Genomic DNA, 26529 nt, shown 5'->3' with positions numbered 1-26529 from the left:
ATCTCTGGCCTGGGAACTTCCACATGATGTGGGTGCCTCAAAAAAGAAGAAGAAGAAGAAGAAGAAAGCTATATGCATGCCCAAAACAATACCTGAGACATAGGCACAAAATGCATTTTTATTAAATAAATAAATAAAGCACTGAATTAAATAGGGGAAAGAAAAGGAGAAAAGACAGAAAGCTAACTTTTGCTGAGCACATAAAAGCATTTGTTAATTGTTCCATATGGCTACAATCTTGTTTAATCCCAAAAATGTCCTTATGAGGTAGGCATTGTGCAGAAGAGGAAACTGCCATCCTAGGAAGGTTAGGAAATGTGCCTAGAGATCACACAAAGTTAGTAGGAGACTGAATTGAGACTCAAACCTTTATTTCTTTTCTTTCTCTCTCTCTCTTTATTTTTTTTTTTATTTTTATTTTTTTTTTTGCTATTTAAAGCTGCACCTGCTGCAAATGGAAGTTCCCAGGCTAGGGGTTGAATCAGAGTTGCAGCTGCCAGCCTATGCCACAGCCACAGCAATGCTAGATCTGAGCTCATGGCAATGCCGGATACTTAACCCATTGAGCAAGGTCAGGGATAGAACCCATATATGCAGGGAGCCCAGTCGGGTTCATTACCACTGAGCCACAATGGGAACCCCCAAACCTAGATTTCTGATTTCCGTGTCCATGTATAAGCCTACACAAAACACTATAATACTCTAAATGATTATTTTAAAATGCTGAAAAACAGGTATATAATTAACAAGTAGCTCCATTATTCCAGTGAAAATTAGGATTTTTAAAAAGATACCATTTAATACTGATATTACACAACACTAAATTACTTCTTCAGACAGAGACTCTTGCCAAATACTACCTTTAAGGTCCATAGAGGAGTTCCCATTGTGGAACAGTAGAAACGAATCCAACTAAGAACCATGAGGTTGAGGGTTCGATCCCTGGCCTCACTCAGGGTTTAAAGATTCGGCATTGCCCTTAGCTGTGGTGTAGGTTGCAGATTCGGCTCAGATCTGGCATTGCTGTGGCTGTGGTGTAGACTGGCAGCTGTAGCTCCAACTGGACCTCTACCTAGCCTGGGAACCTCCATATGCCATGTGTGTGGCCCTAAAGAGCACAAAAAAAAAAAAAAAAAAAAAAAGAAAGATCCATAGGAATTATGGTTTATATAACTAACTATGGTATACTTCTACTCTATGTCACTGGAATGGATTTTCCTTCATATCTTAAAAATTGGAAGACCGAGGTGTTCCCACTTGTGGCACAGTGGAAACAAATCTGACTAGAAACCATGAGATTGGCCTCACTCAGCGGGTTAAGGATCTGGCATTGCCATGACATACGTCACAGACACTGCTCAGGTCCTGTGTTGCTGGGGCTCTGGTGTAGGCTGGCAGCTGTAGCTTCAATTGGACCCCTAGCCTGGGAATCTCCATATGCGTGAGTGCAGCCCTAAAAAACAAAAAAACAAAAAAAAAAGAAAAAAGAAAGAAAGAAAGAAAAAGAAAAAAATTGGAAGACTAAAAAATAAAATGGGACAAGACAGAGGCTATTTTTCAAAGTCTTACTGATGCTTCATGGTCTGCTTTTCGATGTCTTTATTTATTGGGGGGAGGATTATTATAATTTTTAAAAGCATTTAATAAAAGGCTTTTAATAAAATGTGTTTATATTGTGATTGAAGCTTTACTCTGCCCCCACTACTCACCTAAAAAAGTACAAGGCAGTTTTTCAGTTTAAAAAAAAAGTATAGGAGTTCCCGTCGTGGCGCAGTGGTTAACGAATCCGACTAGGAACCATGAGGTTGCGGGTTCGGTCCCTGCCCTTGCTCAGTGGGTTAATGATCCGGCGTTGCCGTGAGCTGTGGTGTAGGTTGCAGACGCAGCTCGAATCCCAAGTTGCTGTGGCTCTGGCATAGGCCGGTGGCTGCAGCTCCAATTCGACCCCTAGCCTGGGAATCTCCATATGCCGCGGGAACGGCCCAAAGAAATAGCAAAAAGACAAAAAAAAAAAAAAAGTATAGTGGGGGCAATGATATAACAAAGTTTTCATAAGGCAGCAAGCAATACACCAGGGCTTCCAATGCAAAGTTGTAACCACAATGATTTTAAAATACTGGCCCTTCAAAATTGGGAGCTTTAGAATTTAGATAAATTCTGTAGTTTGTGAACTGTCAAAAATTACTGATATTCTAAATTTGACAGAGATTTTTAAAGTAATTATTATAATCACTACGGGATTTTCTATATTCCATGGCAATGCCTGTCAAACTTTATTTAGCATGCATCAGACTAACGTGGAGGGCTTGTTAAAACACGGACTGCTGGAGTTCCCATTGTGGCTCAGTGGAAAAGAACCTGACTAAAGATTTGATCCCTGGCCTCGTTCAGTGGGTTAGGGATCAGGCATTGCCGAAAGCTGTGGTGTAGGCAAGCAGCTGCAACTCGGATTTGACCTCTAGCCTGGGAACTTCCATATGCTGCACCTGTGCCCCTAAAATAAACAAACAAACACAGATTGCTAGACCCTGTCCAGAATTTCTGATCCCATAGGTTTCGAGTGAGGCCCAATAATATGTATTTCTAACAATTTCTCATGTGATGTTGATGCTGCTAGTCTAGGAATCACACTTTGAGAACCAGTGCTCTATGGTAAGCTATTGTTTGCTCAACAAATTATGTATTGTCAGAGCAGGCCCAGGATTTCTAGTCCAAGACAATAATCTGAATGTTTGTAACCAAGAGCAATAGACATATTTTCTATTTTCTAAGAGAAGCTAAATGGTTGGTATTCTGTAATCATCTCTCTGTTTTTCTACATTTGGACAATATACTAAGAAACTTGAGCCCTGCATTGCAACTGTTATATAGTTGTATGCTGCAGTAAGGTTTCTTCCTCCAGAAACAGATAATGGTAAAAATAATTCAAACTTTTTTTTTTGTCTTTTTTAGGGCTGCACCTGTGGCATATGGAAGTTCCCAGGCTGTAGCTGCCGGCCTATGCCACAGCAACACCAAGATCTGAGCCACATCTGTGATCTACACCACAGCTCTTGGCAAGGCCAGATCCTTTTTTTTTTTTTTTTTTGTCTTTTGTCTTTTGTCTTTTGTCTTTTGTTGTTGTTGTTGTTATTGTTGCTATTTCTTGGGCCGTTCCCGCGGCATATGGAGGTTCCCAGGCTAGAGGTTGAATCGGAGCTGTAGCCACCGGCCTACGCCAGAGCCACAGCAATGCTGGATCCGAGCCGCGTCTGCAACCTACACCACAGCTCATGGCAACGCCGGATCGTTAACCCACTGAGCAAGGGCAGGGATCGAACCCGCAACCTCATGGTTCCCAGTCGGATTCGTTAACCACTGCGCCACGACGGGAACTCCCAGATCCTTTAACTTACTGAGAGAGGCCAGGGACCGACCTGCATCCTCATGGATTGTACCTGCATCCTCATGGATACTAGTTGGGTTTGTTACCACTGAACCACACAACTCCCAAAATAATTCAAACATCTGATACACACTAATGATGACAAGAACATAATAAGTTAAAGAAAAATGGAAGTTATGAGTCATACCAAGAAACCTGGCAAAGTAAAAAATTACTTTTTTGACAAAGAAGGATAATGTAAGACAGCAAACAATATAATGTACCCTGTAAAGGCCATAACCACTCATTGAGGCACAGATTACATGAAATAATTCAATACTATTTAATCTTTATAAAATTACATTGAATTTAAGTGATGGTTGTTAAATTATTTAGTATGCTAGTTTAAATACATTTTGTTAGAAAGTCATTGTGCATATGAAATATTCTCTTGTTTAAAGTAAGAAAAGAGGAGTTCCCGTCGTGGCGCAGTGGTTAACGAATCCAACTAGGAACCATGAGGTTGCGGGTTCGGTCCCTGCCCTTGCTCAGTGGGTTAACAATCCGGCGTTGCCGTGAGCTGTGGTGTAGGTCGCAGACGTGGCTCGGATCCTGCGTTGTTGTGGCTCTGGCGTAGGCCGGCGGCTACAGCTCCGATTAGACCCCTAGCCTGGGAACCTCCATATGCCGCAGGAGTGGCCCAAGAAATAGCAAAAAGACAAAATAAATAAATAAATAAATAAAGTAAGTAAGAAAAGAAAGTTTCACTGAAATCAGTTTTGATTAATCTACTGGATACACATAAAATCAGACTAACTATACTGATGAAGCTAAGGAAATTAAATTCAGGAGCTTTCAAAAATATGGGTTTAGGAATTCTCTTGTGGTGTATCGGGTTAAGGATCCAGTGTTGTCCCTGAAGTAGCTTGGGCTGCTGCCATGGCATGGGTTCCATCCCTGGACTGGGAACTTCCACATAACTCGGGTGCAGCCACAAAAATAAGGGGGATTCAATGGCATCATACTGAAAATGAGACTTACTGAAAATAAGCAATTATAAGTTGGCATTTAGATGTCACTATTTCTGAAATTTTTGATAGTACTTTAATTCAAAATATAGTGTGGTATAATAATACACAGTAATACAGGACATAAAATATGACTGGGAATGAAGGAAAGGAAAAGCTGGTAAATCAGATTAGAACATAAATGAGAATCAACTGAAGAGCTTTAACACCACAGCAAGAAAATAATTTGGTCAAACAAGAGTTAAAAGAGCCCACATTCCTGACTTTGAAAGGCTCCTACTCCTTCATATAAATTATCTAAGTTGTTCCTAATGCCATCCTGTCTGGTATCAGGTCTCAGATGAAACAATATAAAAGGAGGTTCCAGTAGGCATGTAATGCTGCATCCTATTGTTCTCTAAAAAGAACTAAGACTGCTTAAAGATAACAGATGGTTATTTGGGGAAGGAGGAAAGAAGATGGATCTAAAAAATCTTTTTGATTTTGGAATGCAATTTTCAAGTTCTCTGCAGCAATGCTGGGATGGGAAAAGGCTTGCTCAAGAGGGTCCCCACAAATGAAGAGTTTAGGCAGTCATGTGAGTATGACACACAACAGATAGAGCCAGTGATAAACTTCTTAAATCTCTAAGAAATCCTTAAGCCCCAAAGGACCCTAAAAAGGAAAGATAAGAGGAACTGCAATGTGAAGAAATCAATACCTGTTACGAAAAATTCCCTTTCTTTTGCAACAAAAGGAGAGGATAATCAAGATACAGATTCTCAGAAAATAAGTCTTTTAAGTTGTATTTGTTATTATCTTATGTTGGAAAATAAAGAAGTATTTATAAATTGCAAGTACTATGATTACGACAGCAAAATTAATAAACCTATGCTGGTCACTGTTGATGTGATCTCAAGAACGTTTAGTTCCTACTGTTAGTAAACTATGTCTTCATAAGCAAGACAAACAATTCAACCAGTAGTAATTAGGCTTCTGAAAGCAAATATTAGAAACAAATATACCAATGAGAAATAAAGACCTGCTTATGGTGTAACGATTTTGGGTGGAAAGTCTCAATCCTCATAATAGAAGTGAAGAAGAAAAAAAAACACAAAAAGATTGAGCTGTGGGAGTTCCCTTGTGGCACAATGGATTAAGGATCTGGGGTGGTCATTGCAGAGGCTTGGGACACTGCTGTGGTGCAAGTTCGATCCCCAGCTGGGAAACTTCCACATGTGACAGGAGTGGCAGAAAAAAAAAAAAAAAAAAAAAAAAAAAAACTGAGCTGTGGACAGAGTCTGGGGTTTCTGCACAAGCTGGGATCCTTACTGCACCTACAGGATGACATACTAAGATTTTTTTTTAATATATGATTCTTTTTTTCACTATAGCTGGTTTACAGTGTTCTATCAATTGCTTTTTCATTTTTAATCTTTCAGCATAATTTTGGCCTCAGCCCAAATGAGCCAAGGCACAGCCCAAAAGGACTTGCTATTGTTTAGTAACAACAGGAACTAAACATTCTTGAGATCACATCAACGGTGACCAGCATAGGTTTATTTTATCACATTTTACCCTAGCCATATATGTTCTCACGATATGCCCAGACCATGAACACACTGTATCCTAGAACAAGGTGACATAACTTTCTTTTCTACCTTCTTTGTACCTTTTTCTCTTTTTCTTTCTGGCCACACCCATGGCATATGGAAAATCCTGGGTCAGAGACAGAATCCGAGCCAAAACTGTGACCTATGCCACAGCTGTGGCAACACAGAATCCTTAACCCACTGTGCTGGGCTGGAGATGGAACCCGTGCCGCCAAAGAAACAGTATTGGACCTTAATCCACTGCGTCACATTGGGAACCTCATCTTTCTCTTTTTTAATAATATGGTGTTGAGAGTGCTCAATTTGGTTGGCCTATGCGGCATGGGGTTAGAATAACAGGGGTAAACTATTTAACTCAGAGACCTTCTGGGGGAAAAAAGCAACTTCAATTACTTGACTAGCTGTGGAGTAGTGCTTTTCAAACTGTAATGTCCTCATAAGCACCTGGGGATCTCATTAAAATGCAGATTCTAATTCTGGGATGAAGCCTGAAATTCTGCATTTCTCATAAAATCCTAGGTGATGCCATATTGCTGGTCCACTCTGAATTGCAAAACTTTATATACACTTAGGTCACTCTTAAAATTTTCAAAAGATGCTTATGTAACAGTAGAATCCTAGGAAAAGTGAGTCCTAACAAAAGAATAATTATGACTTTGAACAGTATTTGTCAATCAAGAAAATAGAAAAACTTGTGTTATTGAAACCAAATAACAACCAAGGATTATTCAATCCACAAATGTAACACACTCTGCAAACCTCAAGTAGGATGTATATAAGGAAAGCCACATCATAGTCAAACTGCAGAAAATCAAAGACAAAGGAAAAGAAAATTTTAAAGGCAGTCAGAGAATATTCAAATCTTCTTACTCCCAAAGTAACACTGCCCCTACCCTGCCTAACCCCACCCCTTCCAATCCATGAGAGCAGCTCAGCCCACTTCATATACACACTGGTTTGTTTTGCACATGCTATGAAAGGAATCCCTCATCATTTACAGCATTGCTTCAAGAAATTCCTTAAGCCTTTGTCTTCTAACATCCTTTCCTTTTCAACAGGTCACAGCTCTCTATCCTGGGACTCCATACTTCTGACAGTGTCTCATTTCCTACACAGCCTCAAAATAGAGCCTAGAATGTTTTCAGATACTTAACATTAAATTCCCTTTCTCCTATTTAAAGATCGTTAAGAGGCTAACCACTGTCTGAATCAGTAGTCTTCAAGGAGGGAATGTGAGCCTGCTATCCAGGGGATACTTAAAATGATCCACTGGAGCATGGAAAAAAAAATTAGAACTTTTCTATTTACGTTTAATTTCCCCTTTAAATTTTATATTTTATGTCTATTTTATAATACATGCAATTTTAGTGCATTAGTATAAGCACATAATACATAAACAAATATACATTGGTTGTCTAAAATTTCTTACTAGAGGGACCACTGGCTAAAATGACAACAGAATACTGTCCCTAAGTACTGGGATTTGAGACACAGCAGACACCTGAAATGACAGGAGGTAGGCAACACTCTTTCTTCTCCTCAAATTAATGCAGATTTTAGATATTGAAAGAAATTAAGGTACTCTAAGAATAAAAAAAGAAAAGAAAAAATGAAGATACTTCTTAAAGAGTCTAATTAGCAAGTTTTCCCTCCTCTCCCAACTCAAACAAGAAATGGAACATTTAGTTGCAGAAAAGTTACACTAATCAGTCAGTAAAGTGACTACCACTGCATCATATATATCCCTTACTGTGCATTATAATTATCTACTCTGCTGGTTACTTGATTTTATATTAAATACAACCTGTAGTTAGACATATGCCATTTTTTCAGGCTGCCCAGGATCTAAACACTATTCCTATGTTGGGGAATACAGTATGTTTTGAAAAAGAGTTTTTTCCTCAACAGAAGCTGAAAATTTTCACATGGTGTGCTTGCTTTCCCAGCCTTTCTTGCAGCTAGGGGCACAGGCAAGTGATCTAGGTTCCCTCAAGCAGACAGATCCTTCCCTAACTTTGAACTGAAAGCAGAGTGGTAAAAATACACCTCAATATCCACAAGCAGCAGTGGCAAAAGTTCCAGTGCTGGTATAGTGTCCATTATCATTGGTATTGGTGGTATAAGTTGAGGTGTCTATCCTCAGGTGGCAAGGCTAGTGTTGTCTGCATAGGATATGTTCCGTCACAGGATTTGGGGCATTATTCCTAATTACCAACCCTTCTAGCCTTGTTCTCCAGCCCCCTCAGAGATTTGGTGGGCCACTAATAACCACGGTTGGTTTCTATTGTTCCAAAGACCCTAAATCATATATGCTCAATTTTCATAGTATATTTTTTCATGTAAATTGGTTATCTATTATAACTTTAACAGTACAGTGTTTTGTTTTTTGTGGGTTTTTTTGCTTTCAAGGGCTGCGCCCGCAGCACATGGAGGATCCCAGGCTAGGGGTCAAATCAGAGCTGCAGCTGCCGGCCTACGCCACAGCCACAGCAATACAGGATCAGAGCTGCGTCTTCGACCTACACCACAGCTCATGGCAATGCTGGATCCTTAACCCAGTGAGTGAGGCCAGGGATCACACCCTCAACCTCATGGTTCCTGGTTGGATTCGTTTCTACTGTGCCATGATGAGAACTCCTAACAGTACAGTTTTACAGTGACACAACCTTTAAAACAAATAAAACCAAGCTTTCGATGTTTATTCTATACCAAAGTGCCCAATTTTGCAAAATGAAGTATGTTTTATAGTTAAAATTTTTCTTCAAGTGAATAAAATCCTTAGCTTTCCTAATCAAGATATCTTTAGGAAGTGAAAAACTACTATTTTCCTAAATGAATTCTAAAGTAAAGCAGCAAAGCCTACGGAAGAATTTCTCAAGTGGTGGTTCTTAGGCCACCTGCACCTAGAACCACTGGGTTGCTTGTTAAAAATGCAGCTTAATGAACCTTGCCCCAGATCTCCTGAATCAGACTTTCTAAGGTGTGGACGCAGGAATATACATCTTTTTAAAGTGCTACAGGGGATTTTTTGTACATTAAGGTTTGAGAACCAACAGGCTATGGTATGTCACTTGATAATACATGATCAGAAATCACAACATTACTGAGCTAGAAAAAGGATCACATATTTACCAGGCTAAGAGTCTCCTTAGATAACTGAGATCTGCATAATTATCAATGTTATAAATATCAAATATACCTGGAAAGCCTATAAATTATAGGCAATTTAAAATGTTTTACTTCTTCTATTAGCAAATCAAGGTCCTATTCTGAAAATTTTCAAACACCTAAAAATTCTCAATTGCTACTGGTTATATTTTGGGGGTACTGATTCTTAGCACATGTAAATCATCACCCTTACCCTTTATGACACCAATTAAAGAGGGTCTGGGAGGAGTTCCCACTGTGGGACAATGGGTTAAGGACTCAGGATTGACACAGCTGTGGCTCAGATTTGAGCCCTGGCTTGGGAACTTCCATATGCCACTGGAGTGCCCCCCCCCCAAAAAAGGGGGGGTCTAAATGCCTGACTTTGACATAAAATATGTTCACTGGTATCATGCTTGAGAATGCTTTGACTGAATTCTACTATATCGCTGAAGCCCCAAAGGTCTTCACTAAGCCCAGTCACACACAAGTCAGCTGTCACTATTTCCAAAACTAAGAAAGTGAAAAGGCTCATTTCCTGTTTTAACTTCTCATTCAGTCACCTATCCATCCCATTCCACCCCATTCATCCACCCATCTAATAAACACTCAAAGGGTATTTGGCATTGTACTAAATGATGTACAATAAGACAGAATCTTCTATGGCAGGAAGAATCCTAAAATGGCCCCCATTCTAATCCTTGGGACTGTGAATATGAAATATACTCTGACCCCATATTCTGAAGAGATTTTGCAGATATAATTAAGTAATTACTAATCAACTGACTTTGAATTAAACAAAAGAGAGATAATATGGCTAGACTCAATCTTATCACATGAGCCCTCTGGCTGGTAGCAGAAGAGGAAGTTAGAGATTCTGAGCAGGACACACTATTGTTGGCTTAAAGGTGGAGGGGCCTATGTAGCAAAGAATGTGGACTGCATCTCTGAGCAGCCCAAAGATGAAATAGGGACCTGAGTTTTATAACTGCAATGAAATGAATTCTGCCCAAATCTGAATGATCCTGGAAATTCTTTCCCCAAACTTCCAGATAAGAGTCCAGCCTGGCCATAGAAGACCATAAGTAGATAACTCAGCTGAGTCCAGTCTTCTGAGCTACAGAACTGTAAGATAATAATGGATGTTGTTTTAAGCTAAGTCTACAGTAATTTGTTATGCAGCAAGAGAAAACTAATATATCTTCTTCAAGAAGCTCCCAATCTAGTGTGAGAAAAGATAGTATTTTTCATTGTGACAGTAGAAAAGTGTGAACAAGGTATTAGGGAAGCAAGAAAAATACCTGACTGGGGAAGGGGGATAATAGAGGAGAAGGAAAAAGGAAAGGTAAAAAAGAAGAGGTGCCATGAGTAATACACAAGTTAGGAATGAGTAAATAAGCCTAAACAAAGAAGTACATGAAAAAAAGTAAATAAACCATAAACGTACAATTTTTTACAAGTATAAAGTGAGCAACCATACATGTGATAACCTCGGTTAAAGAATATTCTCAGTGGAGTTCCCATTGTGGCTCAGTGGTTAACGAATCTGACTAGGAACCATGAGGTTTCAGGTTCGATCCCTGGCCTTGCTCAGTGGGTTAAGGATCTGGTGTTGCCATGAGCTGTGGTGTGGGTTGCAAATGAGGCTCGGATCCTGAGTTGCTGTGGCTCTGTGGCTGTGGCTCCGATTAGACCCCTACTAGCCTGGGAATCTCCATATGCCCTGGGAGCGGCCCTAGAAAAGGCAGAGAGACAAAAAGACAAAAAAAAAAAAAAAAGAATATTCTCAGTACTTCAGAAATACACCCACCCTTAACCCATGGACCCTTTCCTCTAACATCTTCCCTCTCCCCTGCAAGTAACCATTATCCTAACTCTTATGATAATCATTTCCTAGCCTTTTAAAAATAGTTACAGCATTTATGAATGATTTTGCTTTTTTTTTTTTGTTTTTGTCTTTTTAGGGCTGCACCCAAGGCATATGGAAGTTCCCAGGCTAGCGGTCGAATTTTAACTGTAGCTGCTGGCCTACACCACAGCCACAGCAATGCCAGATCCAAGTCACACCTGTGACCTACACCACAGCTCACAGCAACGCTGGATCCTTAACCCACTAAGTAAGGCCAGAGATCAAACCCTCGTACTCATGGATTCTGTGGGGTTTGTTACTGCTAAACCCCAATGGTAATCCTGATTTTGCTTGTTTTTGAACTTTATTTAAATATGTTTGTGCTGCATATATAGTATCATGTACTTTACTTACTCAGCATGTTTCCAAGGTACATCTATATAATTGCATGCAGTTTCTCTGCTATAAAATCACATAAATAAATATACCACAAGTGATTTACCCATTCTATTGATGATCATGTGGGTTGTTTCCATTTTGCCAAAGATGAACAATGCTAAGAATGTTCTTATGCGTATGTCCTGGTGTGTTTACATACAACTTTCTTTGGGGTATGTTCCTCAGAGCTTGGAATTTTGGGTTCATAAAGTATGTGTATTTTCAATTTTACTAGGTATTTTTCGAAGGCAATGCACCAATTCACATCCCACTGGCGTTATGTAAGTGTCCCCAAAGCTCTACAGTTGGTCCTCAGTATTTGTAGGTTCTGCATCTGCAGATTCAACCAACCTTGGATTGAAAATATTTGGAGGAAAAAATTCCATAAAGTTCTAAAAAGCAAAACTTGAATTTGCTATGTGCCAGCAACTATTTCCATAGCATTTATATTATATTAAATCTTATAAGTAATCTAGAGATGAATTAAAGTAGGAGAATGTACATAAGTTATATGCAAATACTATGCCATTTTTACACAAGGAGCTTGAGAATCTGCAGATTCTGGTGTCCACAAAGGGCCCTGGAATCATTCCCCTGAGGGTATTGAGGGACAACTGTACTTTCTTTTCAGTACTTGGTACTATCAACTTGTGAATAGTATCTCAATTTTTTTTTTTTTTGGCTGCACTCATAGCACACAGAAGTTCCTAGGCCAGGGATCGAACCTACACCACAGCAAGTGACCCAGGCTCCTGAAGTGACAACACCAGATACTTAACCCACTGTGCCACAAGAGAACTCCTCAGTTTGATTTTAACTTCCATTTCCTTGATTACTAATGAGATTGAGCACGTTTTCACTATTTATTAGTCATGTGGATTCTTCTCTAGTGGAGTACCAATTAAAGTGTTTTCTCAGTTTTATACTGTGTTATCTCCTTGCTTGCTTGGAGAAATTCTATACATATTTTGGATATCATTTGTTTGTTGTATGTATTGGAAATCTCTTACTCCGGGGCTTATCTTTTTACTTCCTATGAATGTAGGTCATTTTTTAAAACCTGTTTTTAATGGAAAAACTGATTACCTAGTTTCTGTAAGAAATGTGTTTAACAAAATAGTTAAAATCCTTGGTTTAAGATTTCCTTCAGATGTTAAAAATCTACATATTTGGAGAAGCAAGGAAGAAAGTTAAAAGTAAGGAAATACCTTAAATTTTTAGGACTAGTTTCTGATTCTAAAACTGGTATCATTGCATTTGATATTACTGACTACTTCAGAATTTAAAATAATGTTCCTTTTGTGAATTACCACATTTACCATATTTTCTTCCTAAGCCTGAGTGAAATAACTGCTTCATTAAAAAACTGGAAAAATAATGAACATGTACGTTACTACTTAAAAGTCATATTTCATGTTATAATATGAGATAACATTACTCATCTAGCCACCATAAAAGGAAATGAACCCAAGGAAATCCTTGGCACCAACACTGCTGCCATTCTTCTAGTCTCAACATTGATTTTGTAGTGATCTATGACTCACTTTCTCATCCCTCCTAAAGGCACTATCTATTAACCCTTCCTATTTAAAAAACAAAGCCAGTACAGTTGAGTCTAGATTTTTCTCCTGAAACATAAATTTAAATCTTATTCCAGACGCCTTTATACCCAACAGCCATGATCTTCTCCATGGTCTTTGTTTCTTTTTATAAAATATGTGTCTGTTGCAGGGGGGTGGGTGGGGAGGATGTAAGTAACAGAAATCTTTTTAAGTCTTTCCTATTGTGTCAGTACAATATAAGAATTGTGCTGTTCCTCTCAGAAGAGAAAGGAAGCATGTGGATGAGACTGTATTAGAGCTATAGGATTTCTCATTCCAAACAACAGGCAAAGTTATAAGAGGAAGGGAGTTACAAATGTTTCCTGAGATGTGTTCTTAGCATACCACATTTCAATTCAATGTATTTATTTCCACAGAAACTTTGTTATAAATAGTATTATATATAATATTATATCCATATTTATGAAACTGAGATACTCATGGTAGGGAGGGTAGGTTACAGAAAACAAGAGAATAAACATTATAGAAACTTACTTTGGTCTGCCTTAATGGTTCATAATTAAATGGTTGCATTAAAACAAGCATGAACACATAACATAGGGTAGAATTCTTTAAAAAATTCCAAGCCTTCAAATTTCAAGTTCCCTACTGAGGTAACTTCAAGCTCTATACCTCGGACCTTCTCTGAGGCTAGAGGTACTTCAATAAAAATCTGTGTCATTGAAGCTTCTGTTGTGGCTCAGTGATAATGAACCCAACTAGTAATCATGAGGGCATGGGTTTGATCCCTGGCATGGTTCAGTGGGTTAAGGATCCGGCATTGCCATGAGCCAGATCAAAGATGCGGCTAGGATCCTGTGTTGCTGTGGTGTAGGCTGGCAGGTGTAGCTCCGATTTGACCCCTAGCCTGGGAACTTCCTTATGCACAGGTGCGGCCCTAAAAAGAAAAAGAAAAAAAAAAAAAAAAAAAAGAAAGAAAAAGAAGAAATCTGTGTCATTAACACATTCACACATTCTTTATATAAAGAGGTATGTGGGAGATATGGCCTTTAGGTATAAAAAGGAATGAAATCAGTGAGTTGAAATGATTTTCATGTTTAGGAAAAAAAAAAGGTTTTTGTGGGTGGCCTATAAACCTAGTTAAGCTATATACAATATGTAAGTTTTTATATGAGAAACTGCTTTTTATAATTCTGTGTGTAAATCATGTGTATTTACTTTTTTTAATTTTATTTTTAAAGGCCACATTTGTGGCATATGGTTGTTCCCAGGCTAGGGGTCGAACTGGAACTGCAATACTGGTCTAAGCCACAGCCATGGCAATGCCAGATCTGAGCCACATGTATGACCTACACTGCAGCTTGTGGCAGGGCTGGATCCTTAATCCACTGAGTGAGGCCAGGGATTGAACCTGCATCCTCACAGACAGTATGTCAGGTTCTTAACCCACAGAGCCAAAAGGGAACTCCTGTATTTACATTTTTAAAGCTGCATACAATTTGTTTGAACAATTCCACTTCCAGGAATTTACCCAAAGGAAATAATAATACATTAGCAAAGAGTTATGTATAAAAATGTTCATAGTATTATTTCTAATAATAAAAAATTAGAAATAGTCTAAATGCCCAATAAAAGCTATCTGGTTAAGTACAAAGATATAGTTAGATTCTCCGCAGCCACTAAAATTCTATCATAAGAGGAGTTCCCATTGTGACTCAGCAATAACAAACTTGACTAGTATCCATGAGGACGTGGGTTCAAGCCCTGGCCTTGTTCAGTGGGTTAAGAATCTGGTGTTGCCGTGAGCTGTGGTGTACGTCACAGGTGTGGCTTGGAACTGGCATCGCCGTGGCTGTGGCATGATCCAGCAGCTGCAGCTCCAATTCGACACCTAGCCTGGGAACTCCCATATGCCATGGGTGAGATGCTAAAAAGAAAAATATAGGAGTTCCCGTCGTGGCGCAGTGGTTAACAAATCCGACTAGGAACCATGAGGTTGCGGGTTCGGTCCCTGCCCTTGCTCAGTGGGTTAACGATCCGGCGTTGCCGTGAGCTGTGGTGTAGGTTGCAGACGCGGCTCGGATCCCACGTTGCTGTGGCTCTGGCGCAGGCCGGTGGCTACAGCTCCAATTCAACCCCTAGCCTGGGAATCTCCATATGCCAAGGGAGCGGTCCAAGAAATAGCAACAACAACAACAACAAAAGACAAAAGACAAAAGACAAAAAAAAAAAAAAATATATATATATATATAAAATAAAATTTCTTTTAAACTTTAAAAAATTTTAAAAAGAATTGGAAGAATAAGTCAAAATGTTCATAGTGTTTATCTTTGCAGTAGCACTATCCCTTTTTTCTTTTCTCTACCTTGTGTATTTGCTTTCCCAAATGTTCTATAGTAAATATACAATTTACAATTACAAAAGAATCAAATTAAATATGCAGGAGTTTATATATATGCACAAAGAACTTGTTTCTCAATTTGTTCTATGACAAAATGTCACAGGAAAAAACAGAAAAACTAAATATTTTCCCCTTGTATTTATAAACTTTTTCTTTCTTTTTATTTTTTTTTTTTAATTTTTTTGCTTTTTTAGGGCTGCACCCACAGCATATGGAGGCTCCCAAGCTAGGGGTTCAATCTGAGCTACAGCTGCCAGCCTACACCACAGCCATAGCAATGCGCCAGATCCGAGCCACATCTGCAACCTACACCACAGCTAATGGCAACACTGGATCCTTAACCCACTGAGCAAGGCCAGGGATCAAATCCTCAACCCCATGGTTCCTAGTCAGATTCGTTTCCGCTGCACCATGATGGGAACTCCACTTTTGCTTATTGTAGTCAAAATTACATTCCTCAAGATAATACTGAATACAGAACAAGGAGATATTATCTCTCACCTACCAGACTGACACAGATCAAAATGAATGAGATCAGTGGGTCCAAAGTAATGACAATGCATGCACTACTAGTATAAATCTAAGCTGAACAATCCTTCTGGAAGGAAGATTTTACAATCTGTATTTTTTTTTAAAAAGACCCTAAAATTGTGAATACCTTTTAACCAATCAATTATATTTCTAGGAATTTATCTTAAGGAAATAATTTAAAAGTCTGCAAGACATAAATACTAAGCTATTCTCAGCAAATACATTTGCAATTGTGAAAGGTGAAAACAATCCCAATGTGTATCAATAGTGGGCTACTATTAAGAATTATGCTACAGACCTAATATTTTCTGATTTTGTATCTCACATAGTAAAAAAATTAGACAATAAAATAGTCTTTGAATGATTCCATTTTTAGAATTTTTTTTAAAAATGAAAATGTACAGGGGAGTTTCCATCGTGGCTCAGCAGTTAACGAATCTGACTAGCATCCATGAGGATGCAAGTTCGATCCCTGGCCTTGCTCAGGGTTAAGGATCTGGCATTGTTGTGGCTGTGGCGTAGGTTGGCAGCTGTAGCTCCGACTGGACCCCTAGCTTGGGAAGCTCCATGTGCCGTGAGTGTGGCCCTAAAAAGACAGAAAAAAAAAAAAAAAGATGTGACTGTACATATTGATGAAGAAAATGTTAGATGATTTCAAACCAGGGTTCACTACCATAAATGGAATTACAAATGATCTTTAGTGTCTTCTTTATAACTTTTTGTACTATAATGAGCACATACAATTTTTAAAATCAGAAAGAATGATTTTTAGGTATACTAAACTGAACCAGCCTGATTAATCAAATAAAATTAGCTTTGGTGTTAGCTGAGATGTCAGCAAAGATCGTGTAATTATGACTGAGCCCCATTTGCCGCTACCTCCTCTCTTTGCTTCTGCCTTCTCAACCATTATTTTAAAGTGTTTTCTTTTTTTTTTTTTTTTGGTCTTTTCTAGGGCCACACCCGTGGCATATGGAGGTTCCCAGGCTAGGGGTCTAATCTGAGCTGTAGCTGCTGGCATACACCAGAGCCACAGCAACTCGGGATCCAAGCCTCGTCTGCGACCTACACCACAGTTCACAGCAACGCTGGATCCTTAACCCACTAAGCAAGGCCAGGGATGGAACCCGAAACCTCATGGTTCCTAGTCGGATTCATTAACCACTGCGCCATGATGGGAACTCCCTAAAAGTGTTTTCATCTCTAATCACCACAGAGGCTTACTGTATTCATGGATAGAGAAAAATACTGCCAAAAGAAGTATAATTTATAAAATAAATAATGCTGAAGAAAATTTCAATTCTATTTGAGTCAGTATGCCCCAACATCACTTTACAGTATAACTTTCTGTGATGATGAAGAGGTTCTATTATCTGTGCTGTCCATACAACAGACAGTAGGTCTGTCTAATGTGCTGCCCAATATGACATATTTGGCTACTGAGCACTTGAAATGTGGCTAGAATGACTGAGGAACCAAATTTTAAATTTATAACATTTTAATTTTAATAACCACATATGGCTACTACCATATTGGACAGAACTGCCCTAGTACATATACTGTGGTTGATACAAAATATACATATATAAGGATCCAAGAAAAATATGATTTCTACTTAAGACATGACACTGCAATACATTTTTTCAAGACTAATGAAATCATAATTTTGTGGATTACAGACTGCTTTTTAAAAAATTACATAGTCTTTTAAGCAATCATCATTCTTTACCTAGGAAATAAGTACCCAATTCTCGAAAGCCTCTTTTTTTTTTTTGCTTTTTAGGGCACCTGAGATATATCAGAACTGCAGCTGCCACCCTACACCACAGCAATGCAGGATCTGAGGCATATGTGCAACCTACACTGCACTTAGGCAAATGCTAGATCCTTAACCCACTGAGCAACGCCAGGGATCAAAGGGGCATTCTAGTGGGATTCTAGTTGAGTTCATTTCCACTGAGCCACAATGGGAACTTCCAGAAAGCCTTAATTCTTATGGCTTCAATAGGATTTTGCTACCTTGGCTCACCCACCACTTTTCAATTTGTTTTCTTTTTTCTTAGTCTCCCCATTTGACTTCAACCACAGGTTTTTTCCCCAAAGCTGAATGCATGGTTTCATTTTTGGACATTTCATTCCGAAAAGATTTCTTTTTTTTTTTTCTTTTGTCTTTTTAGGGTTGTACCTGCAGCATATGAAGGTTCCCAGGCTAGGGGTCTAATTGGAGCTATAGCCACTGGCCTACACCACAGCCACAGCAACACCAAATCTGAGCTGCATCTGTGACCTGCACCACAGCTCACGGCAATGCTGGATCCTTAACCCACTGAGCAAGGCCAGGGATCGAACCCACAACCTCATGGTTCCTAGTTGGATTCATTTCCGCTGAGCCATGACAGGAACTCCCAGAAAAGATTCTTACACCTCTGACTATAAACCTATTTGCCTTCTGTGCAACAGCACCACCTTGCTATATAACCTTAAACACATCATTTAATCTCTCTGAGACTGCTTCTCATTTGTAAAACAACTAAAATGGTTACTTCTGCTTCCTTTGGCTTTAGAAGTCTCTGAATTCTGGTATAATTATGAAACTTTGTTTTTTTCTCAGGCTGATTCCTCTTCCTGCCTTTTTATTTATTATTTATAATTTTTTTAAATTTTTGGCCACGCCTGTGTATACAAAGGTTTCCAGGCCAGGGATCAAACTCAAGCCACAGCTGTAACCAGAGCCACAGCTGTGACAATGCCAAGTCCTTAAACGCTAAGCCATGGGAGAATCCCTGCTTTTTGCCTTTTTAAATGCTGGTGTACCCCATGGTTGTCTGTGATCAGCTTTTCCTCTTTCCACACTCTTTCTCCAAGAATCTCATAACTGTTCATTATGACTCTCAATTAATTCTGCAGTCCTAACTTCACTGTTAGAGCTCCAGATTTGCATTTCTATTTGCTGCACACAATGAACTAGATGTGCTATCAGCCCTGTAAAGGTATCAGGAAATTGTGTACCAAACTTTGTCAGTATGGCTTAGAGATCAAAAACAGGAGTTTTAGGCTCAGATGTATCTGAATTTGAATCCTAGCTCTGTCATTTATTAGCATTACCTTGATCAGATTAGTCTTGTCTCCACTTTTTCACATGTAAAACGGGGTTAAAAATAGTACTTGCAATTCAAATGGTTATTGTGTGTCCATTTTATATATATATATATATATATATATATATATATACATGTAACAGTATAATATTTGGAATATACTAACAGTTCAATAAATGTTAGCTACTGGTATCATCAGGAGCATTACCATCTTCCTAGTCCTCTAGGTTTAATGGCTCGGTCATTCGATGCATTGTCTCTTTAAAAAGAAATAAATTCAGTCAGCACTTGTACATTTTTATTTTCCAATATGACCTCTGTTTTTTATTCCTGGATTGTTATTGCAGCCTCCCAATAAGATTACTGATTTTTTTATACTTAGAGGTTAGTCTCTTATTTTTCTTTCCACTATATTACCTAGCATAATGCCTTACACAAAAAAGTTTTGCTACTATTAGACAATTCAAATAATCTTTACATCTACTTATTCCTCCACTAGCTAGATTCCCTTGAGTTCTTCGAGGACAGGGAGTGTCTTGGTCCTCCATGTATATCTGCTGAATGAATGACTGTGATTTAGTCTTCTTATTTCCAAACCTATCATCAATCTAGCTGCCTTAAAGGCAAAAGGTAGCTCTTATATTCTTTAATCCAACTATTTATTCTGACCTAACTGACCTCTCCACAACTTCATCAAAAGCAGTCTCACTATAATAGTCCGAACTCTTACATCGTGTCAAGAAGTCTACTCAAATTAAGCAGGCAAGGGAATTTATTAGCTTGCATAATTTGAAAGTCCAAGGAGGAGTTCCCGTCGTGGGGCAGTGGTTAATGAATCCAACTAGGAACGATGAGGTTGTGGGTTCCATCCCTGGACTTGCTCTGTGGGTTGAGGATCTGGCATTGCCGTGAGCTGTGGTGTAGGTCGCAGATGCAGCTCGGATCCCGAGTTGCTGTGGCTCTGGCGTAGGCTGGTGGCTACAGCTCTGATTCAACCCCTAGCCTGGGAACCTCCATATGCGGTGGGAGCGGCCCTAGAAAAGGCAAAAAAAGACAAAAAAAAAAAAAAACAAAAAAACAAGAAAGTCCAAGGATACCACTAACTTAAGGCGTGGCTACTGATCCAAAGGTTCAAACATTATCATTCAAACTTGGCCTCACTCTTTCTATCTTTTGGCTCTGCTTTCATTTATTGGTGAGCTCCAGGCTCACATTTTATTATCTCAGCAACCCCAGGGTTCAAAGCATGCCTCTTTCTCAATAGTTCCAATAAAAACTTCAGAATTAACACTCTTACGTGCTTACTGGAAAATATGTCCATCTATGAACCCATCACTATTGCCAAAGGGATGGACTACACTGACTGGCAAGCCTGAGTAATGTGCACACACTTCTGTTGTCCACTGCCCAGAATGGCTTTCCTTCTCATTTCTGCCTCCCTAAATCCAAGTTAAAACTGTTCTGCCCTAAAAAGTTTCCCCTGATTTAAGATCTTCGTTGTCCACTGAATTAAGTAACTTATTCCCAAATAAATATTTCTGTTTTACTAAAGATCTACCTTTTAAACAAACAGGAAGGAAAGTCTCAGGAAAATGTTGCATGATGAATTTTATTTTATTTTGCTTTTTAGAACCTCGCCTGCAGCACACGGAGGTTCCCAGGCTAGGAGTCAATCAGAGCTGCAGCTGCCAGCCTATGCCACAGCCACAGCAATGCCAGATCTTTAACCCACTGAGCAAGGCCAGGGATTGAACCCGAATCCTCATGGATACTGCTCAGCTTCATTACTGATGAGCCACAACAGGAACTCCAAAGAATTTTAATCATGTCAAGTTATAAACAGTATAGGTAATATGTGCTGTTTCTTAAAATGTAAAGACAGCAGCTCTACCAGATAGAGTCTATACATTAAGAAAGAACAGACTGCGTGGCAGTTTTGATAAATATAGCACTCATATAATTTTCTTGGCTTTAAATTTTCTATAGGGTCTGAACAAAACATTTTAGCTAACATAAGGTGGGTCTGAATTCAAAGTACCCCGTGAAACAAGTAGATGATGGTTTTAGTGTTACCTCAAACAGGATCTGAATCAGGCTCAAGTCCTGGCTAATACCACTTTCCTTGGCCTTTAGCTACAGGTGTTTGAGCAAACTCTCCAAACTTGGTTTCACTATCTGTAAAAGCAGTAATGGTAATACCTATCTGTACCTAAGGAGGCTGTGTGGTATAGTGCAGAGAAGAGTAATAAGATGGACCCAGGCTGAAAGTCTACCACTAGTACTATTTATATGACTCTGAGTGATTTCTCATCTATAAGTTCTGAGTGATTCCTCATATGCAAATTTGGGATAATAATTTTTTTTTTCTTTTTTGGCCTCCCTGTGGCACATGATGTTGCCCAGCCAGGGATTAGATCTGATGCACAGTTGCAGGGATGGAACCTGTGTCCTAACACTGCAGAGACAACGATACCACAAGGACACCAATCCCGGTGCGGTGCACCACAGCAGAAACTCCAGGATAATAATATTTAATCCACTGATTGTTAAGCACTTAGAAAGGCAATGTATTTTAAAACACCTATGATAATGAATAGGAAACAGTGAAAACTCAATAATGTTATCCACATAAAATTAGACATTTAAAATAATTCAGAGACTAATTCACTATTTTTGTACTTAGCAAGGGTTGCCAAAGATTACTTATACTTAATAAGTGATATTTCTAACATGTCAGAAATGAATCTAGTCTAGTAGGTTATAAAGCACCTTGTAAACTTTTTTTTCTTTACACTTTTTGACCAGATAAAATGTTAACCAACAAAAAATTTGGTTTATGAAGAAACTTAATATTAAAGTAATAAAATAAGTGTAGATACTAATGAATTAAAAATTCAGAGCATGGTAAGGGAAAAACTCATTGGGATTACTTATTCTTCTGTATAAATGCCGTTGGGTTTTGTCGGTTAATAAAATATTTCTTAAAGGCAAAACACATTGTTCCTTTTAGAACTATTTAAAAGCAGGTAAGATAATGAGCTCGATAAACTCCTGTAATCACCTTGTTCTTTAACTTCAGGCTTAATGTAGTAATACTGAAATGACACCAATAAGAAATCACTACTCCATCCATCTCCTGAACAGAATCATGAAATCTGGGGTATGAATGACAATTTTAGATGTTTACTATCAGAACATATGTAAAAGCCAAGTGGCTGTTCATATTTAGATCAGCAGGAAAGTTTAATTTTAATGTCATTCACTAAAAAATACAAAGTATATTCAGTACAACTGTTTTCAAGAAGAGATTATAAACAAGTAGGCATCTGATTTTTTCAATTTTACACTAGAGGAAAAATTTATTTGGAAAGAATAGTTTCTTGAAGTAGTTTAACAGTTCTGTTTCTTTTTCTAACATGAGTCAGTTATGTGTAATACTTATCAATCTTAATGAGTGCACAAACATAGGAAAGGTTAAAACACAAAGTTCTACACATTCTTTGGTTGCAAAAACATATGAAAATAATTACATCATACCATACTATAAGTAAGGGGCTTTTTTTCTCCTTTATATTGATTCCCTTTTTAATCTACTCCCTGAGGAAGCTATATTTTAAACACAAGAGAAACATTATGCTGAACACCTCAGTCACCAGAGATTGTTCTCTACAACCAAGAAAATCAGATAATACTTGATTTATTATCTTTTCTGTGTTCAAAAATAAGTATACGGTAAAGTACTGGGGGGGGGGTTAAAAAGCATTAAATACAGAAACGGTAGGCAACCTATGTTTATCTTTTCTAAACAGTTTTCTTCCTTCAACTTTTCTGGAGGCCGCATGAGGAGAGAGGAAAAGAGTGGGTATCTGAAGGTGGGCTCTAGTTATTTTCACAAGTACACTGGGTAAGTCAGCTAGATGAAGGGGAAAGAGAAAAAAATTAAAGCGTTCGGGTTCACACTAAAAACACAACTCTTATAAAAAGAGGCCAGTGCAGAGAGTCATGCCCCCCTGACAATGCAGTGACCAATGCTATTCTGACCTATCATGAGCGCGCTACAATCCCAAATCTTAGCAAGTCAATCTGGCATCCCAAATTCGAAAGGGCCTGAAGAATCCCGGCGGAGCAAGGGTCTAGCTCAGCAGTGGCAGAAGTTAATTTTCTAGGAGAGTAAGACTACCCGGCAGTCCTCTACGGTGCTCTTCCCCCGCCGGGGAAGGGGGTGTTACTGTCCGCCTGGCCCCAAGCTCGGGGTCTGGCCCGCAGGCCCCGGGGCTGGGTGGGTGGGGGCCGCCAGCTTCTCCCCGTTGCCCGAGTCCCGACTCGAAGCTACGGGACCAGTTGCTGTAACCACTCGCGATTTCCCCCCCATAGGCTGGGGCCGCCTCTGGCTATGCCCCGGGCCTCCTGTAGGCAGGGATGACCCCCGCCCCACTCACCCGCACGGGTGGTGTCCGTCAGGTCGTGGTTGGCCGCTCCCCGGGGAAACTCCCTCAGTTTCCGGCCGCTCAGGCTCAGCACCCCGGTTACCGCCGCCTCCTCCAGCGCTCGGTCGAGGGAGCGGCTCCACGAGCCCGGGCCGGGACCAGGGCCTGTGCCGGAGTTTGGGCCGCAGTTAACAACGGAGAGGTTACCTCCCGACGTTCCCGGGCCAGAGTACTCTGTAGCCGTGGCCACAGCCACCAACCCTGCGGCCGCCATTTCCTAGCCGACAACTCTCTGGCCCGCCCGCGCAGCGCATGCGCGGCCAGATGATGGGTGGGCGGGGAAAGGGGCTTGCAGACCCCGGACGGGTCCCTTGATGGGCTGGGCTGCAGGGCCCCTCCGCTTACCCCGGCGCTAGCCCCCGCCCACTTGAGGTTTCCAAGCGAAATTAAAACGGAACTCACAAATTGGGAGCGGCGCCCTGCTCTAGTCCCAGTAACCTATCCGACAAGCCTCTATAAAAATACTTTTCAGACCACGCTCCTCACCAAAACTTCTCCACCGTCCTCCTTCAGTACTAGATTAAACATTAAGGCTCAATACCGTTGGTGCCAGAAATTTGGGTGGTGAGATGAGAAACATTTCCTGACTCCTGTCATTCTATAAGCCAAATGATCTCAATGGAGACTTGCAGATTTATTAACTATTATTGCCCGAGAGGAAAAGAAGTGTTAACCTGGCTCTCAAATGTCATAATTCTCACTGAAAGGGACGTATAGATATTTTAGGCCTTTCCTTTTACGAAATAGTTTAACGAAAATAAGCACCTTAAATAGTATCTGTCCCTTAGGCAAGATTGGTGAATAAAGCTGGGTGAGAGGTATTAAAGTTCAAATTTTTGGTCTGGAACCAAAATTGAGAAATATAAAATGATCTGGCCATAATCTACACGTAGGGCTTAGAGACAATTTTAAGAAATAGTCAAAAAAAAAAAGTTACTGAAAAAGTAGAAAATACTACATTTTAAACCAATTAGAGCTCATATATATTGCAACTAGTCCAGCATATTGCTGCTTTAACACACTTAAGCCATTCCTGCTAAATGATGTACATTTCCCCTACAATCAATGAACTTTTACCATGGGAAATAGACTGTCAGATACAGTCCTTTTCTTAGATTGTAATGTAATTAGAATCCGGACAAATAAACCAATTAGATTAAAACCACAAAAAAAGGGCCTAATAGGGGTGGTGGGGATTAACCACCAGAATTCAGTGAAATGCAGTCATAGATGAGGTTTTGAATCAAATCTCAAGGATTCTGATGTGAGGTATGCTGGAAGGTACATCAGCATCAACACATCCAGGTGTGATTTCTAATGGTACATGCGGAGAACATCACCACAGGCCATAAAGATCATGTCAAAGAGCAAAAGAAAATAAGGTTGGAGAGAGCCCGTCCATCATTCATGGTGCAACTCTTCAATGAAACCTTAATTAGTACTTGTCCAACTCCTAAATGCAAGGGATTGCAAAAAAGGTGGTTTTTTTTTTTTTTTTTTTTTTTTTTTTTTTTGTCTTTTTCTAAGGCCGCACCTGTGGCATATGGAGGTTCCCAGGCTAGGGATGTGATTGGAGCTGTAGCCACTGGCCTACACCAGAGCCACATCAACGCAGGATCTGAGCCATGTCTGCAACCTACACCACAGTTCATGGGAACGCCAGATCCTTAACCCACTGAGAGAGGACAGGGATGGAACCTACAACCTCATGGTTCCTAGTTGGATTCGTTAGCCACTCAGTCACTATAAGAATCCCTGTAAAAAAGTTTAATCTCAGTACCAAAGCTGATCAGTAATGGTTGCTCAGATCAGTAATGGTGGTTCTGTGAACTTTTTTTTTTTGGCCGCAGTGGGGCACATGGAAGATTCCAGGCTAAGGATCAAACCCACACCACAGATCCTTAACCTACTGAGCCACAGGGAACTCCTAGCCAAGTAGATTTTAAGGCCCTTAATATGTTAAACTCTACAATTACCTTCCATATCCTACAGTTGAATATATCAATAGTTGTTTTTTGTGGTTTTTTGCCTTGCCTGTGACATACAGAAGTTCCTGGGCCAGGGATAGAACCCCTGCCACGGCAGTGACCCAAGCCACTGCAGTGACAATGCCAGATCCTTAACCTACTGCACCACAGAAGTCCAACCTTAAGCCACTGCACCAAAAGAAGTCCATCTTACTTTAAATATAGTAAGAATGAGTGGGAAGAAGCAGAGATGGAAGATGGGTTATGTCCTAATACAACAGAGGTTATGTTCTAATACAGAAAGTTAGGAGGAAGAAAAAAAAACAATTTTTCAGAGTTCCTGTCGTGGCTCAGTGGTTAATGAACCCAACTAGTATCCAAGAGGATGCAGGTTCAATCCCTGGCCTCGCTCAGTGGGTTAAGGATCCCCCATTGCCATAAACTATGGTGTAGACCGCAGATGCAGCTAGGATCCCGAGTTGCTGTGGCTATGGTGTAAGCTGGGAACCTCCACATACCATGGGTGCAGCCCTAAAAAGACAAAACAAAACAAAACAAAACAAAAACTACAATTTTTGAGAACAGGGTGTTAATGAAAGCAAAATATCTGTAGATGTTTAAGTCTGCAGATATTTGAAGGCCAAAACAAAAGCCTGTGGATATAGGAAAAATGAAGGTGTTATACATATGCTACTACATGAGAACAAGTCCTATGTAAAGAAGGGCTGGAAGAAAAAATGATAGGTCAAGGTGTTAAATTTGAGACTTCTAAGGATCTATAGTTTCACCTACATAGTCAAGGTAGAATATGAGGGAATTCTCATATTACTCCCTCAGTCTTCTCCATAAAGCAAAAGATCATTGACAAGAATGAGGGGGTAGGAAATGGAGTCATTGTAGGAAGCTGACCAAAGAGACTAGTGATTAAGAGAAGTAATGAGAAACAGTTGCAAAAGGGCTGTGAGCACAAGGGCAAGGGATCTACAACTCATTCTACTGCTGCTCCGTGTGGTCTGGAAGCAGGAGATGGAAAAATTGGCAATGTGAGTTACTGAATGTTAGGAA

The 26529-nt window shown here is 39.6% G+C and overlaps 1 protein-coding gene across 12 annotated transcripts in view; it reads right to left on the bottom strand.

Annotated features, from left to right (window-relative positions):
* LRCH3 (leucine rich repeats and calponin homology domain containing 3) overlaps window positions 1-23756 on the bottom strand; it is a 133287-nt gene extending 109531 nt beyond the window's left edge. For 11 of the 12 annotated variants that reach the window (XM_005670142.3, XM_005670145.3, XM_005670144.3 and 8 more), the window contains exon 1: window positions 23450-23754. In XM_005670142.3, coding sequence (XP_005670199.1) covers window positions 23450-23711 — 262 coding nt within the window. In that variant the 5' untranslated portion in view covers window positions 23712-23754. Of the gene's footprint in view, window positions 1-23449 lie in introns of all 12 variants that reach the window. The other variant, XM_013982361.2, reaches the window with a different exon arrangement.

This window comes from Sus scrofa, chromosome 13 (genome assembly GCF_000003025.6).
Source record: "Sus scrofa isolate TJ Tabasco breed Duroc chromosome 13, Sscrofa11.1, whole genome shotgun sequence".
In the NCBI taxonomy this organism is placed as follows: Eukaryota; Metazoa; Chordata; class Mammalia; order Artiodactyla; family Suidae; genus Sus; species Sus scrofa.
Note: the sequence above shows the minus strand (reverse complement) of the source record. Positions and strands in the feature narration are given on the sequence as shown.